Raw genomic sequence first — 16,173 nt, 5'->3', positions numbered from 1 at the left:
TTTAGACTATGGTATTTCAAGGTATTCAGAGTCACAAAGCAAGTTTCAGGCCTGACAGTGTAAAAAATCCTGTCAGATGGGGGCAGGGCAAAGGACAACAAAGATTGAATGACGCCAAGCAGGAGTTTACATCCAAACAATCTTTTCCATGACAAATCAGCCTACTTCAATATGCTTTAGGACTCTCAAATCCCAAGGGAGTTTGATTGATATTTATAATGGCAATGGCACTCATGTGTTTTCTTTTTTGGCATGCTCTTGAAAGAAAGGTCTCTCTTTCTGAAAGCAATCTCTGCATTTTCATAGTTTATTTGTAATCTTAAATGCTCTCTGTAATCTAGCCTTTCCATACATATAAATAACAAAATCTAATAAATACATTATTTTTATTGCAGAATACTTGCTTTTATACACCCACATACAACAGTATTGCTATACATGACTAAAATGGCCTATTATACTTTATGTAAAGATGGAAATAAATAAAATAGGAACATCAGATTCTCTTATTAATTATTAACTGATTAATTCAATGGAAGCATCCCTCTCCCCTTTAATACATGAGCACAATACGATAGATGACATTAAAAGGGCAAATAAATAAATAACAGCAGTGGACGCCAGGAGGGGTGACCGTTAATGAAGGATAGGGGGGCAGGCAAGCGGAAGAATCGATACTTTCTTCTACTTAATGTTAAAGGCACGATGACAACGAGCCATTGTTAATCTAAATTAGGCTTTAATTAAACCGGACAAAGGAAAACGTCCACTTTTAAAACCAGAGCCCTGAAAAATGAGGAATGGGAATCCTTCCGAATCCGGTTCCATGAACGATTCTTTTAGTAGCCTACTTCAAATTTAATTCATTTATTTTTCTTTATAAAAAATTATCGATTACCACGAGATTTAAGTACAACACAAACAGCAACAATTCTTGGTTTAAAACACGACAATATAAATAATTGCACGCGTTTCAATTAGCAACAACTCTGAATGATTAATTTAGTGTATCATATTTTGATTCACTAAAATGAACCGACTCAAAAGAGTCATTTGCACAGGAATCGGTCTACTTCGGTTGGGCTGCGCTTTAGGAGTCGGTTCTTTATAGTAGTGAATCAAAGAGTCATTCTTGGGGAATCGGACTACACTAGTCACGCTGTATGTTTCAGACACTAGATTCAGAGTATTTTAATTTTGATTTCGTCCGAAACGGCGGGAAACACAAGTTTAGGAAACGTACACGTCATGAAATTAAGAAGAACAGTTTATCAATTCCAAACAGAACCGTTTCAACTTCAGACAACATACACACTACATCATCATATGGCTGTATTAGTATTTGAAATAACACTAATAACAACACTATAATACTACTTAGTAGTAGACCAAAGTCTCAAATGTGTACGTAACGTAATATCAATTAAAACTCCCACAACTAAGTTACTGCCGTGTGGCTCCACAACCGTTGAAGCGATGCGAAAAACATACCTATAAACTCCATGGCTGATATCGATCCCGCAATCAGTTATAGTCACATCCCTCCGCAAATACAAAACGAAACAATCTCAGAGAGCAGATTGAGCCGAGCCTGTGTTTAGTAAGTGAAGTCTCTCACACCCCTTCACGCAGTCGATACACTGAGGAATGCAGTAAAGCCTGAGCTCGATCCAGTCAGTCTCAGTCAAACCCACTCCGCTTTTCTCTGTTAGTCTATTGAAAAGAGCACAACAACTGCTGTCCTCTCCGAGGATCCTTTTATCTACAGACGACTGCACACTGTCCATCTTCAGACATTACATTACCAGGGAAATTTATCCAATAAATCAAGCACGTTGACAAGCTAAATCCCTGGTTTTGAAGGTATTTCACCCAAAATGAAAGTTCAGTCATTTACTGGCAATTATGTCGTTCTACCGAAGAAAAAGCCAAATAGGCTTTGAATATGATGGTTACTAGAAAAAAGGAAGAAATAAATAAAACTATGGTTTACAGATCTTCTTTATGAACCAAGAGCTTGTAACACTCCAAAGAGAAAGGAAAAATTGAAATCGCATCATATGACCCCTTTAATACAGATGTGCCAATGACTTAATATAGTAGGCTACAGATCCTGCTAAATAATAAACAGAACAGAAATATAAAAATATGGCTGCACTATTTCATTCATTGTGTAACACTGAAGAAAGACATTCACCTGTTGCATGCGTGAGAAAGAACAGGAAACCCTCACTGCTGCAGAACAATATAGTGGAATGAATGGGGGAAGTGAGGCAGCTGGATGTACAACTAAATTTATTTTTCTGAGCATTAGCATAGTTTTATTTAAGATAAATCATTAAATAGAATGGAAGTCATGAGAAAGCAGTACAATACTGTATGTTTACATTTTCTGAATATGATGCAATACAGAAAAAGAATAGAGTTTACATTTAGGATTTAAGTTTTGTTTCAGTGTAAACAAAATTTGTTTGCAGTGTTAAGATGCTACAGATTATCATTTAACTATCTTCTGGGACCCGCTGTTTAAATCAATGAAGTAATGCTTATTTTTCCACTTAACATGGGTTGAAGCTACATATAACAGCAGCTCACACTGTGAAATGTATCATAGCAACAAGTCTGGCAAGGAAATATTTGTAATTTCAATCTCCCAGCATGCCAAAGTCACACAATATGGTCACTGCCGACTGACAACATGCTGTTTTAGATCAAATTTAGCAATCTTCAGGTATTTGATCTGTAGTTTTCCCCTAATTCTTAGATATTTAGTGATAAAAATACTTCAACATTGCAAAAAATAAAATATGAGACACTATAGAATCTGAATGTTGCAGAAATGCATACTTTACTGTCAACTATTTTAATGTTATTCACACAACCAAGCCAATTCAGTAAATCATAGCTGGATTAAACTTTATTATAGAGTGCAAGATGGTTGCTCTGAGAGGAAAAGACTAAAGCTTCTGTCTTCTAGCGCACTGAAAAAGCTTTTATAGAGGTCAAAGCAATTGCACTGCAAGCTCATAACTATGTATTTAGAGTTACTTTATAGGGGAGTCTGCGAGGTGGAGGAATATTACAGGATGACAGAGGAAAGCTCTGAGATTAACATATCAGAATTTCAGCCTTCTAACTAGCTAGGAAAGCATTGAGACAGTTAAATCATATCGCTGTATTTTGAAAATGTGAAATTTTGTAACCCTAAAAGCCCAGCATTGCAATTTTGCAGTTTTACACTTCTCTAAAGTTCACCCCAAAACAACATATGCATAAACATCATTAATTTTTGGAAACAGTGGCTTCCTAAAAACATATTTAAGGAGAAAAATCCAAAATGCAACTTCAGATGAAGGTCTCAAGATGACAATCACAATTCAGTATACAATAAGTGCCAGAAAAAAGACCAGTTGCAGTACAAATATTACAATGATTTTCATCTAAAATTCAAGATGCAGAGAAACTGAAAATTACACTGCAGCACCCAAAGGGCCAAAGCAAACAAGTAGAATTATGTGCATCTATAATGAACTGAGAAAACTGTAGGAAAGAGCTGATAATAATAACTCCTATAATGGCCATCCAGATAGATCTGATACATATAGCCTTAAACTTTGTTCCTTCTTCCAACGAGCATAACAACAACATTCTGCTATCAACACACTAGTAGCAGTTTTTCTTGCCCTAAATACGCCAGGAAGTTCTTTTGATCTGCCCACCACGTAAAATGTGAATTTCTCAGGACAGCATGCCCCATGACACCGCTCTCTGAACTATTTTCATCCTTTTTTTATTTGTTTCAACAAAACACTAAAATATGTTGCACAAAGACCTCAGGGGGGAAACACAGACTTGGGGACCGATATTAGTGGATTCTGTAAAGCTGAGTCATCTTCCTCGCCTCAACATGTATAAATAGCTAAATCAATTGGACATTCTTTAGTGCAACAATAGAATGAGATGCATTTCATCTACCAAAATAGATCTCCATTATTCTATTTTAGTCTCGATTAAATGCATCATTACTACTAAGCAAAGAGTTTAAAGAGAACGTTGCCATTTCAAATATTGCATTTTTAGGGATAGTTAACCTAAAAATGAAAATTGCCATCATTTACTCATACTCATTTAGATCCTAATGTGTATGACTTACGTTTTCTGTGGAAAACAATAGAAGACATTTTTAAAAAATGTCTCTGAGCCAAAGGGTTTAATGTTATTTTTGACCTCTTTCATTGTATGGACAAAAACAGCTGAAACATTCTTAAAAATATCTTATTTTGTGTTCAGCAGAAGAATCTGATCTTTTAAACCAGATTTTGTGTGGAAGGAACATCCACAATTCAAACCTAATTGCAAGTACATAAATAGCTCTGTTTGCTATGTGAGAGAAGTCAGAACCTCATTGTCTTGACAACCGTAAGAAAGACGGAGCTGGAGCTTCAATAAGTGATACATCTCTCCTCATTGCAACAACAGAAAAAAAAATATGTATGATTCACAGATCGAAAGCATACAAACTGAGTATCTCTCTAGAGACTCAACCTGTTCTGAATGGCCATAGAAATCTTGGACTCTCCCTCACCACCCTGGCTGCGGAGTGTCTCATTGTCGAACAGAGCGAACATTAACATATAAATAACCCTCTTCTTCTTCTCTGAATCTGTGGCGGTGCAGCTTAGGAGGGTCTGGAGAATGAATGACTCTCTTAGTCACAGAGATTTGTGCATTTCTCTTTTTTTTCTAAGGCATTTTCATTTGCCTTTAGCAACCAGCCCACTGGGTCAGTGTCCGCACCCCCGCACGTACTGGCACTGAATGCAAGACCAGTCAGAGGGCAGCTTCAGTTATTGCCCCCCCTAGGCCTGGGAGGGAACGAAACGCTGTCCGGAGAGAAAGAGAGAGAGAAAACTAACAAAGTAACAACAGTGAGTTTTGTTCTGCAAAATTACATTCCTCTATACTCCTTCTCGCACAAGCTTGCCCGGCCCACAAAGGTCGCGAGATCAAACGTACCCAAACATAATGAATCATTATGAGAAAAAGGTGTGGATATGGAGAGGTGAATCAGATGATTAACCTGTTTTCAGAACAACTTGAACTTTGAAAATTCTGGATAGGGAGCGTCCCATCTGTGTCAGTTTGGATTAAAGGGATAGTTCACCCAAAAATTTACATTTTGTCATCATTAACATATCCTCTTGCCATTAAAAGCTTGTTTAACTTTCTTCTGTTGAACACAAAATAAGACATTTTGAAAATTATCCTTTTTTGTTCATATAATGAAACTTGTTGGGGTCCAGTGTTGTTTTGGACCCCATTGACTTTCATTATATGTACAAAAGCAGACAAAAAATTCTTCAAAATATCTTATTTTATGTTTCACAGAAGCCAGTCAGTCATACAAGTTAGTAACAACATGAGAGTGAATAAACTCTGAAAAAAAGCAAGACTAAACAGTCTCATGTTGTAACAATGAGGGCGGTGTGTATATATGCGAATAATTATGCATTTGATACAAAACTGATCTTTGTTTTGTGAAATATTCTGCAGTTTTTAGCATGCATATTTCGCCCCCAATCTGGTGTTTTTCAAAGCCCAGCCTGCGGTGTTGCGGTTAAATCCACTGCTTTGTTATCCTGATCCTTCGTGCTTGTGGCAGTGGATTCAGGAGTAATGGCTCCGATGTTTCAAATGCACCTACTGACGTGATTTCATTCATGATTCACCTACTGCTCTGCCTGCTAGCACACAAATCCGTATGCTATAAGCTGCAGTGTGAGCGTGCTTGCTTAACAACATGTTAAAGCTACAGAAAATGCTAAAAGAGTGCCATTTGATCCCCTGGTATAAGCTTCATCTTTGAAACCCTATAGACAGAGCAAAAAAGCTTCTGTCCGAAGTAACTAGAGGTCCTGCGACTGTTTGAATCAGCAATTCAAAACCTTTTGAACAATGATCTTTCCAATTGTTCATGATTACTGGATAAAGATGATTAAAATCATTTTAAAGAGACTGCAAAAGAAAAGTTTCTAGTGGATAAAAAAATTAGTCTGAGGCTGAGCATAACTAGAAATAAATATACTTATAAAAATTAAACTGATACATAAAAAAATAAATCATGGCTTAAAGCTTAAGCTGACAATTAGTTTGATTTTATATCTGATAACTGATAAATATCTGATATTAAATCTCTATACTATTTTTGTACATTAAAAATTTTAAATTATATATTTTTAATGCTACAGTGAACATTGGGCACAATATTAATAGCAAATCTAAAAAAAACATATTTAGCAGTATTATTAATAAATTATTAAGTCAATAATTACTTAAAGTGCTACAGTGAATATTGGCATCACAATATTGACAAAAAATCTGAAAGAAACTTTATTTGATAAAAATGACATTTAACAGTATTATTACATTTTTAATAGCTTCAACTGATAATTATTTTGATACATGGCTGATATTAAAAGTCTACATTATTCTTGCACCACAACCATAAAAATGTAAACTATTTGAAATGTTACAGTAAATTTTGACAATATTAATTAAAAACATGAAAGAATCTTTATTTGATATAAATCATTTTTAACTATTTAACACATTATTAATGTTATTAAATGTTATTGTTAAATTAAAAATAAACTTAGAGTGTTATATAATCTAAAATGTAAAAATAGATGGAATTAAGAATGACAAACAAAAAAATAAACATCACTAATATTATCTGATAACCCCATCAAAACTCTCTAATATATTCAAGTTTCCTCTTGAATACTCCTGTGTTTATTTTGCCAGACAGAGAGCATAAATAGTAGTTTTGCTATCATAACAGAAACAACACATACTTTAAATCTTACCTAACATGGAGGTTCCCTCTGGTGGATACTCTGGGAACTGTCCTTCAGAGGGCACACTAACTGTCCTTCTCAGGCTGCGACCCTTTGATGAGGATGCTGTGGGGCTTTCACGGACCTCAGATGGCATCTGGGAACAAGTCAGAAGTCAGAGGTCAGTGGGTGGAGGTCACAGGGGTACACATTCTAACAGTGGGCCAGAAAGCCCCTTTTCCTGGCAGCGCTACTAATTAACTAACCGTTTAAACGAATCTGAAAGCAATCCGTCAATCAGAAACTATTTCAATACATTAAGTGAATTGATTATTCCCTTTCATAACCTCAAGATGAAATCGGCTGGCTTGCACAGCAAGAGTAATGTGCTGGAACTCATTAAAGAAGAGAACAAATCATTAAACTGTGCAAAATGAGGCTCTAACTATCAAGACCAATTTGGATGGGACTAGTTTTCCTTAAAGGCATAGTTCACACAAAATAGTTCACCCTCAAGTTGTTCCAAACCTGCATGAATTTCTATCTTCCGCTAAACACAAAAGAAGATATTTTCAAAAATGTTGCTAACCAAACAGTTTCTGGTCCCCTTTGACTTCCATCAACAGTTTTTACCAACATTCTTTAAAATATCTTCTTTTTAGTTCCGCAGAAAAACAACAACATGAGTGAGTAAATGACGATGGAATTTTCATTTTTCAAAAACAACTGACCCTTTAAGGAGGTCAGGTAAATTTACTTTGTGATTTTATTCGAATCACAGACGTAACTGTCTGGAAAACTAATCCCATCCAAATCAAAATTACATCCGCAAACGACGCATTTAACCCCTTACCAGGGGAAATGTACAACAAAGCACAAACATCATCTGCGTGTCTTCATTTAACTGTCCTTCGCTCTCCATTCTGATGGAGAGGAAGAGAGAAGAATGAGGGGATAAAGCACAGGGAAGGAGCGCTCTTACCTCTTCCTCCTTGTTGAGCAGGATGAGCTGGCTATCGGTCAGGATGCAGTACTTCCTCTCCCAAGCGCAGGGCTCCATGAACTGCGACTGGCCGCAGGAGAAGCGGTGGCTGGGCGGACCCTTCACATCTGTGCACAGGGGACAGAAAAAACACCTCAGAATGGGTTGCCACAGAAAAGGACCACCACAAAAACAGGCTCTCTTCATGTCAGCTATGATTCTCTTCAGACTAAAACTTCAGGACTGAGCATCGCTTTTAATGGGACTTCCAAAATATGCAGGCTACATATTCCCTCACAGCTTGCAGAAATAGACAAGGGCCCTCAGAGAGGCACAGACTCTCTTCTCTTCTTTATTTAATCACCAGTTCACCTCACAAAAATAGACTCTGGACAATGATGCTGCTCGTAAGAAAATGAGTCACGCTGGACTCATTAAACGCTGCTGTGAGCAATTTCTGCATCACTAGCAGCATCAAATGGATTTATAAAAATAACAACGGTCTCCACAACTGTCCTCCACTGTTAGGACAAACAGCTAGTGCGGTCTCAAATGTTTCTCATGGGCAGAAAGCTGCTTTCAGCATTTCTGATTGGATAATACAAAGCTGCAATTACATTCATAAATGTGTCAGGTAACAGAAAAAAAATATCAAGTATATATAAAAATACTACACTACTGTTCAAAGGTTTGGGGTTGGTTTTAAAAATATTCTGTAATGCTTTTTTAAAAAGTATATTACGCGCATCAAGGCAGCATTTATTTTGCATTTATTAAAAAAAAAGTAACAGTAAAACAATAAAGCTGAATTTTTAGTATCCATGACTCATAAATCATTCTAATATGCTGATTTGGTGCTCAAGAAATATTTCTTATTATTATTAACGCTGAAGACAGTTTTGCTGCTTAATATTTTTATGGCAACTGACGCATTTGTTCAAGATTATTTGATTTAAAAAAAGAAAATCCAAAAGAACAGCATTTATTTGAAATTAATGAATTTTAATGTACCCCTGCTGAACTAAACTAAGAACTTATAAAAATGAATTTATTAAAATAATTGTAACAATTACTGACCGCACACTTTCACTATTTGACTTTTGTTTGAGTAAAACAGAATATTCAACAAGAAAAAAGCAATGCAAAATTGTATTTATTCTAAATGAGAGTTTATTTATTGGTAATTGACTGGACTGAGAAAAGCGGACTTTGGCGGATGGCTGGGAAGGGTTGAAAAAGAAAAAGGGATTGGTGATGTCACAAGATTGCAAAGACTCTCTTTTCGAAATAACTTGCACAATAAGTTATAAACTTTGATTTCACCTTTGAACAACTGTAATTGAACTGTATGGTGTTCTGCACACTGCTGCCTGTAGAGGGCAGTGTTATACTAGTTTATAGTGTTGCTCATGTGCTCAAGCAATCCACCTTTTTCACAGGATTCAATCTCAGTGGGAGAAAATGACACCAGGAAGCTCATAATTCTTTGCATCTCTCTCAGAGCAAACAAACAAACCCTGTAAGGGAAACATCTGCTTTTTGAAAGCAAGAACTGAGGGATTCGATGCGTTCTAGGTCACCTTCAGAGCGACACTGAGTGTATTTTGGGAACGACCACATATCAACATACCAACCAGTGGAAGCACTTGTCAGTAAACATTACTGACAAAAAGCCTGGCGGTCCTCCTTGTCTATTAATTGATCATTTAGACCTTCGCTAAGCTTCATCAATCAGTTCTGGCTGACAGTTTTGCTGTACGGTTGACCAGAGCGAGACACAGAAAGAACATGTCAGGACTCAAGGTCAGAGGTCAGCCCGCCCTGATGTCACTCTGGATCAGCCGACTGGGCCAATAGTGGCAGCACTTTAGTTTTTCCCAGGACTCATGACTAAATTAACACCACACAGACGCAGAAGAAAGTGACGCAATGTGTCTCAAGAGGACGGGTGACTGCTGCATCCCTGCTCAGTTTATTGAACGCAGTCATCTTGCCCACGACTTTTCCACATAAGCTATCAGCCTAAAGCAATGCTATAACAAAAATGCACAAGGGGGAAAGAAAAAAACATTAGTTCTTTGAACAATGTGAGATCAGGAGATGAGCGGACAGAGAACTGATAGAAAGATTCAGAAAGAGAGCCAACTGATCAAAATAAAGACCTAGAAAAAAAATACACTGCGAATAGGGCTTGGTGGTCTTTAAAAAAAAAAAGTTTTTGATGATATTTGATATAAATTATGTAGTTTTTTACAGGTTTTTTTTTTTTAAATCAGAGAAACCATTTCAGTAATATAGCACAAGTTGCTATAGATTTAAAATGTTTCTTGTAAAAATGAAGAAAAAAAAAAGAAGTTAAAAATAAAGCAAAAATTATTTAATTTGTTAAAAATCTTTTTTATTCTTTTATTCAGCAAGGATGCAATATTTGATCAAAATGTCGGTAAAGACACCTGTTACATTTCTATTTCGGACAAATGTTGAACTTTCTATACTATTCTATATCCTGAAAAGATGTTTCATGGTTTCCACAAAAATATGAAACTGTTTTTTAACATTGATAATAAGAAGACATTTTTGAGCACCAAATCAGCATATCAGAATGATTTCTGAAGGATCATGTGACCCTGAAGACTGGAGTAATGGCTGCTGAAAATTCCACTTTGCCATCACAGAAATAAATTCCATTTTGAAATGTATTAAACTATTTTAAATAGTAATAATATTATTTCACAATATTCAGTGGTTTTACTGTATTTTCAAATAAATACAGTTTTGGACTAAAATCAATTCCAAACTTCTGAACACTAGTGCATTTTAACAATAACATATTATATACAAATTGAAGAAATACATTATTTTTTTTTAAATGATGAATCAAATCAAACAGATAGAACAGGTTTAGAAATGAATCAAACTTACCAAATGATTTAAATGTTGTTTTTGCTAATAAATCTTAAACCAGAAATGCTATTAAGATTCAGTTGGCTCTCTGTACACTTACATTTTATGGAAAAAGCAGCTTGGACAAACTGCTCCTTTTATTTTCCATGGAAAAAGTCAAATGAGTCATGAATGACATGAGGTTGATTAAATGATGACAGACATATACTTTTTAGGTGAATTATCTCTTTAATTTAAAGTCATTCACAGTGTTGATTATGTTATATCACCAGAGATTGATCATCATGAATATATTGTGACTATTGGTAATATCACCCAGCCCTAGGTGTGAGCAAAAGAGTTCAGGAGAGATCGAGCTCAACACTGACAACGACACAAACGGTTCTTCTATTTACTGCTCTGCAAACAAGCATACAACTGTGCAAACAGACATGCTTTAATGGGTGTTTGGATAAGTGCTGGAAGGCAAACGAGGGAGACTGGCGGCGCTCCACTCAAGGCGGCTGAGGAAAGATGGAGGTGAAATGTGTGGGAGTGAAGGGAGCCGGTCCAATCTAAAGCCTGTCTGTTTGAGACGACAGCTCGCGCTCAGCAACACAGTGGCAGCATATAACATATGGACGGGTGAGATAAAGTGACTTCTCCAGAGATCTCATAAGCCATTAAGAAACGTGTGAAGCTGTTGGGAAAGCAGTTGACAACTCCATCTGATGGAACACAATATCTTCCATAATTATCTACGCATACTGAGACTCTCCAGGCACGAGAGATTTGAAAATAACCCTGTTCAGTAACACCAATATTTGCATTACAAATGTGTAAATTGTGCGCCGCTAGCATCTGAATTTCAAAAACAGTTGTCTATTTTAATCTCTGTGTATCAGTGTTATTTAAACCTCATCAACCAGCATCATCCACAGACTGTCAATGCAGCGGCGAAGGAGATTTATTTCAGGAATTTTAATTGCATCCCGTACGGATTCACTGCCTCGGCGTTCACCCGCGCCTGTTCATATCAGCTATGTGCAAATCACGGCTTCTCTCTGGGGAGAGTAAAGGGCCAGTGAACAGTGAGGATCACAGATATCTCTCAAAACCAGCAGATGGAACAGCCTCTCAAAGCCCTTTATTCTCGCCATTGGAAAGAACTCAATAGTGTTTTCAGAGCTGAGAATTCTCACTGAACTAGTCTTGATTGCATATGGAAGGCTATACACTGCAGATTCATTTATTTGACTTAATTTGCAGGAATGCTATGCAGAATTATGACAACTATTTAAAAGCTTTAGAAAACCTTGGTTAAACTAATTCTCTGGTAGAATGCAACATACAGGGTTGCCACCCTTTTTTGAAGCAAAGTATTTCTATACTCTTTCTAGTTGTTCATGATTGCACAATTATTTTTTACAGTAATTGAATAGAGGTTGTTCCATTTGCATTTTAGGTACCAATTATTTGAATTAATAGATTTTAAAGAAATATATTTATTGGCATACAAAAAGAATAAAAAAAGACTTTAATTGCAGCTCAGTGAGGATTCAGCTTCCTGAGGCTCCGTGTACAGCATCAACTTTACATGATTTTTAACACTATATTAATTTTTTAATGAATTTTTAAGGCCTGGGAATTTATATTTTTACAAAATCCATTAATATTTTAGGTTTTCCATGATTCAACTAAATTTAAATTGAAAAAAAAAAAAAAATTTAATCAAATAAAAACAATGTAATCTTTAAAGGTGTCTAAACCAGCAGTTTTCAGCCTCCGCAAACTTTTAAGGGGGCCTCGAGACGACATGAATTATTTGAAATAAGACATTAAATTAAGCATTACACAAGCATTAAATTAAGTTAAAACAACTAAAAATCAAGCAATTTCTTTCTTTCTTTCTTTCTGGATGAACCAGGGTTAAAGTTATTTTAAAAATGGATATAAGAAAATATCACTTTTAGACCTGGAAATGTCATGTAAATTAATTAAATAGTCCATGTGCTTTTTCTAGAAAAAATTCTAATTATGTCTGGTCTGAATCACGCGTTTCAGAAAGGCGGGGCATAGAGGAGAAACAATAATGTACAGTATGTGGAAAATAATGTGTTTTTTGAACCTTAAACCGCATAAACACATTTCATTACACCAAATACACAAAATAATGTTCTTTTTAGCAGCATCATATGACCCCTTTAAGACTACTTCTCTATGTGGATGAATGTACTGTAGATTGGCAAAGTAACAGCAAAACAAACTAGAGTCTCTCTAGTCCACTGAGAAGGCAAAACATTTAACACTTGCTCAGGAACCTAATTACTGTGATCTCCTGCTAAATATATCAGCGGTATATAAAGCCCCCCTCCCTGAGGTGTTCGGGCAAGGGAACATTTAGTTAAGTGTGAGTATGTCATCTGAAATCTAGCGTGAAAATCACATCTGTCCTGACAAAGTCCTTCAAAAAGTCCTGTTACGTAACCTCTGCAGAAACTCATTTTAACACGAATGTTATTTCTGCAGAGTTCAGCGTGTCCATCATCCTCAACTGAACTCATCTTTCACTCCAAATATCCTCTAGATTGAAGCGCAGCGTCAGCAATGACAGAGTACACGCAAAGGATGTTACTTAACATGCTCTGCGAGGGGGGAAAAACAGATACTAATCAAACCCTGAAATGACAGAAAGGTCGGTTAAAATGTCAAGAGACAAGGGGATGAATAAACCCCCACAAAAAGGTAGTATCTCTCGCTAAATAAATGTATTGCTATAGTATTTCATAAGAAAGACTTGAAAAATGTACCAGAAAGAACAAACACTCATTTCTCTGGAAGGGAAATGCAACCACAGAACCAAAGGCTAGATCAGGTGACCTCTGTGGGGAAACGAAAATGACAGACACAAATGAAGCCACCCCTTTCGATGGGGATGTGCAAAACTAAATATTTTTAAGATGACTAGAGAGTTGTCTGAAAAACTAGTCGACTAATCTGTGTTAAGGAAGCCCTGTTAAATAAGGCTGGTTTCAGGTTTACCTGACCCCAATTGGACAAGCTTCTTAGGGGAGGCATATTCTAGCTGCTACAAGAAGTGCAAAGGAATGGAACAGTGGCCTCAAGACTTTTGAAAAGTATGGACTACTTTTAACTTGACACACACTATTAAAAATGCAACACTTGGAATGTAAAAATAAAGATGTGAGACATGGTGCAACAGCCAAAAAACATCTGTAAAAATGTGTATGGCTGAAGCAGTGCTGCTTAACAGTAAGTCAAAGACACTAATAATAATAATAATAATAATAATAATTACAATAATATTTATAAATATAATAAATTTATACAATGTATACATTATTATTATTATTAATAATAATAATAATAATAATAATAATGTATACATAACTACATTATGACATTATAATTAATATTACTATTTGGAAAGTACAAAACACCACTGATGATGATGATGATAATAATAATAATAATAATAATGATGGTTATTTTAAGGCTATTTATAAATATAGGTTGTATTGTTATTATTGTTATTATTATTATATTTGTATTATTATTATTATAGTATATTTATTTATTCATTTAGGGACACTATAAAATATAAACTTAGCTGACATAAAACAGCTAATCTGCACCACTAGAAGGCTTAAAAAAAAACCATAATTAAAAAAATAACAAAAAAAATGATTACATATACATACATATACGTGTGTCAAACAATTATTAAACATTCAAGTTTTCAAACATTACACATAACATTTACATTTTGTAAATCAAAAATGAATTGATAATTTAAAAAAAAACAACAACAAAAAACAGTGAACATCATACACAGCTTCTGTGCTGATAATTTTGGCCTTGAAGATACACATTGAGCTGTGAGGGCAATTCTTTTAAAAGCAGTGAGCCGTGGTGTGTAGAGAGACACCTGGGCTCCAGAAAGGGTGTAATAAGACTGTAACCGTGTGGGTGTCCTAGACATGGTCCTACGTGCGCCCATATGTTTGTTTGTGCAGCAGCACAGCTTGAAAACAATTACTGCAGGGTGGCTGCCAGCTGATCCCAAGAGCTGCCAGTTTGTGACCCCGTAATGGAGCTGGAGCCCACAAATAGCGCTCACCCAAGAGGTCAGCAAAGGTTCAGACGGACTAGCAGGAAGTGAGCATGCATGTGTTAGATTAAAGCTCCATGTGTGATACAGGATGATAATGTGATATCATCATGTTTGTGAGACATCTGAGGTAATATTTAATCAATAAGGCATGTGTGGACTATCTATGCGAGTAAAAAAGGTAAAACAGACGAGTCAAGCCAGTGTTGCATCAGCATGTTTGAGTAACTTGGCATGCAGATACGTCACAAGCAGATCAAACATCTGAGAGGAGCATGTGCATGACACTGACCGGGACAGGCCTAATGTACATCTCTATGATCACAGACACCCACTGAGGCCCAGACCGGCCTTGCATGTGTCCGATGAAGGGTAATCCTAACCCCTGCAGCCCTGCCTGGAATGTCTTCAGCTGAAGGAGAGGTCATACCACCTGTCCGGGATGAGGTTTCAGACGAGGGAATGCCTGGGACTGCTAATCACTGCCAACACAGAGAAAACTCAACCGGCTCCTGCTTTTAAAACACCACTTTGCCAAGAAACTAAACTCACCTCAACCAAACAAACACACCTTGCAATTTCATTCAGTGGTATAACCCTAGAAACAGTTCACCAAACACCATTTATTTACCCTGATGTTGCTGCAAAACCCATGACTTTCATTCTTCTGTGGAACATAAAAAGAAAATGCCATATGAATAAATTTAAATGGGAATGTGTGCAATCAAGCTCCAAAATTTGAAAAAGCACAATAAAATTGGCCCGTATGTCTCATCTACTATATTCCAAGTCATCTGGAGTTAAACATTAGGTTAGTATGACATAGACATATAGACCAAAAAAGTCATTTTTTATTAAAAATCTTCCTCTAAGCTAAATTAAATATGGGAAACTGAGATGGTTTGACATCATTTTAGAGTAAAATACTCATTTAAATGTTGCAGTTTGTGTTGTATGATTTATAATAGATGTTAATTTAACACTAAGTATCAATTAAGCTAACTACAGGGTTTCTACAGACATGAACAAGTTAAATTTAAGACTTTTTAAGACCTTTTTAATACCACCTTATATGAAATTTAAAGGGGTCATATGATGCGATTTCAATTTTTCCTTTCTCTTTGGAGTGTTACAAGCTCTTGGTGCATAAAGAAGATCTGTAAAGTTGCAAAGACTAAAGTCTCAAATCCAAAGAGATATTCTTTATAAAAGTTAAGAGTCAGCCACACCTACCTAAAATGGCTCGTTCTAACACGCGAAACTACTTTGTTTGGTCTTCCAAAAGAGGACACGACTAGAAATCAGTGGTTAAGTTGTATTTACAACACTGTTCCAGAACA

General features: G+C 36.0%; 1 protein-coding gene across 1 annotated transcript in view; it reads right to left on the bottom strand.

Moving 5' to 3' along the window:
• The window catches only part of LOC107722045 (ras GTPase-activating protein nGAP-like), a 67,110-nt gene that overhangs the window by 35,901 nt on the left and 15,036 nt on the right, over positions 1 to 16,173 (bottom strand). Inside the window, exons 2-3 of the mRNA XM_016530272.1 lie at positions 7,819 to 7,946; positions 6,867 to 6,993 (exon numbers count right to left, since the gene is read on the bottom strand). Of these exons, the coding sequence (XP_016385758.1) occupies positions 6,867 to 6,993; positions 7,819 to 7,946 (255 nt within the window). The remainder of the gene's footprint in view (positions 1 to 6,866; positions 6,994 to 7,818; positions 7,947 to 16,173) is intronic.

This window comes from Sinocyclocheilus rhinocerous, unplaced genomic scaffold (assembly GCF_001515625.1).
Source record: "Sinocyclocheilus rhinocerous isolate Xijiao unplaced genomic scaffold, SAMN03320098_v1.1 scaffold484, whole genome shotgun sequence".
Classification (NCBI taxonomy): Eukaryota; Metazoa; Chordata; class Actinopteri; order Cypriniformes; family Cyprinidae; genus Sinocyclocheilus; species Sinocyclocheilus rhinocerous.
Note: the sequence above shows the minus strand (reverse complement) of the source record. Positions and strands in the feature narration are given on the sequence as shown.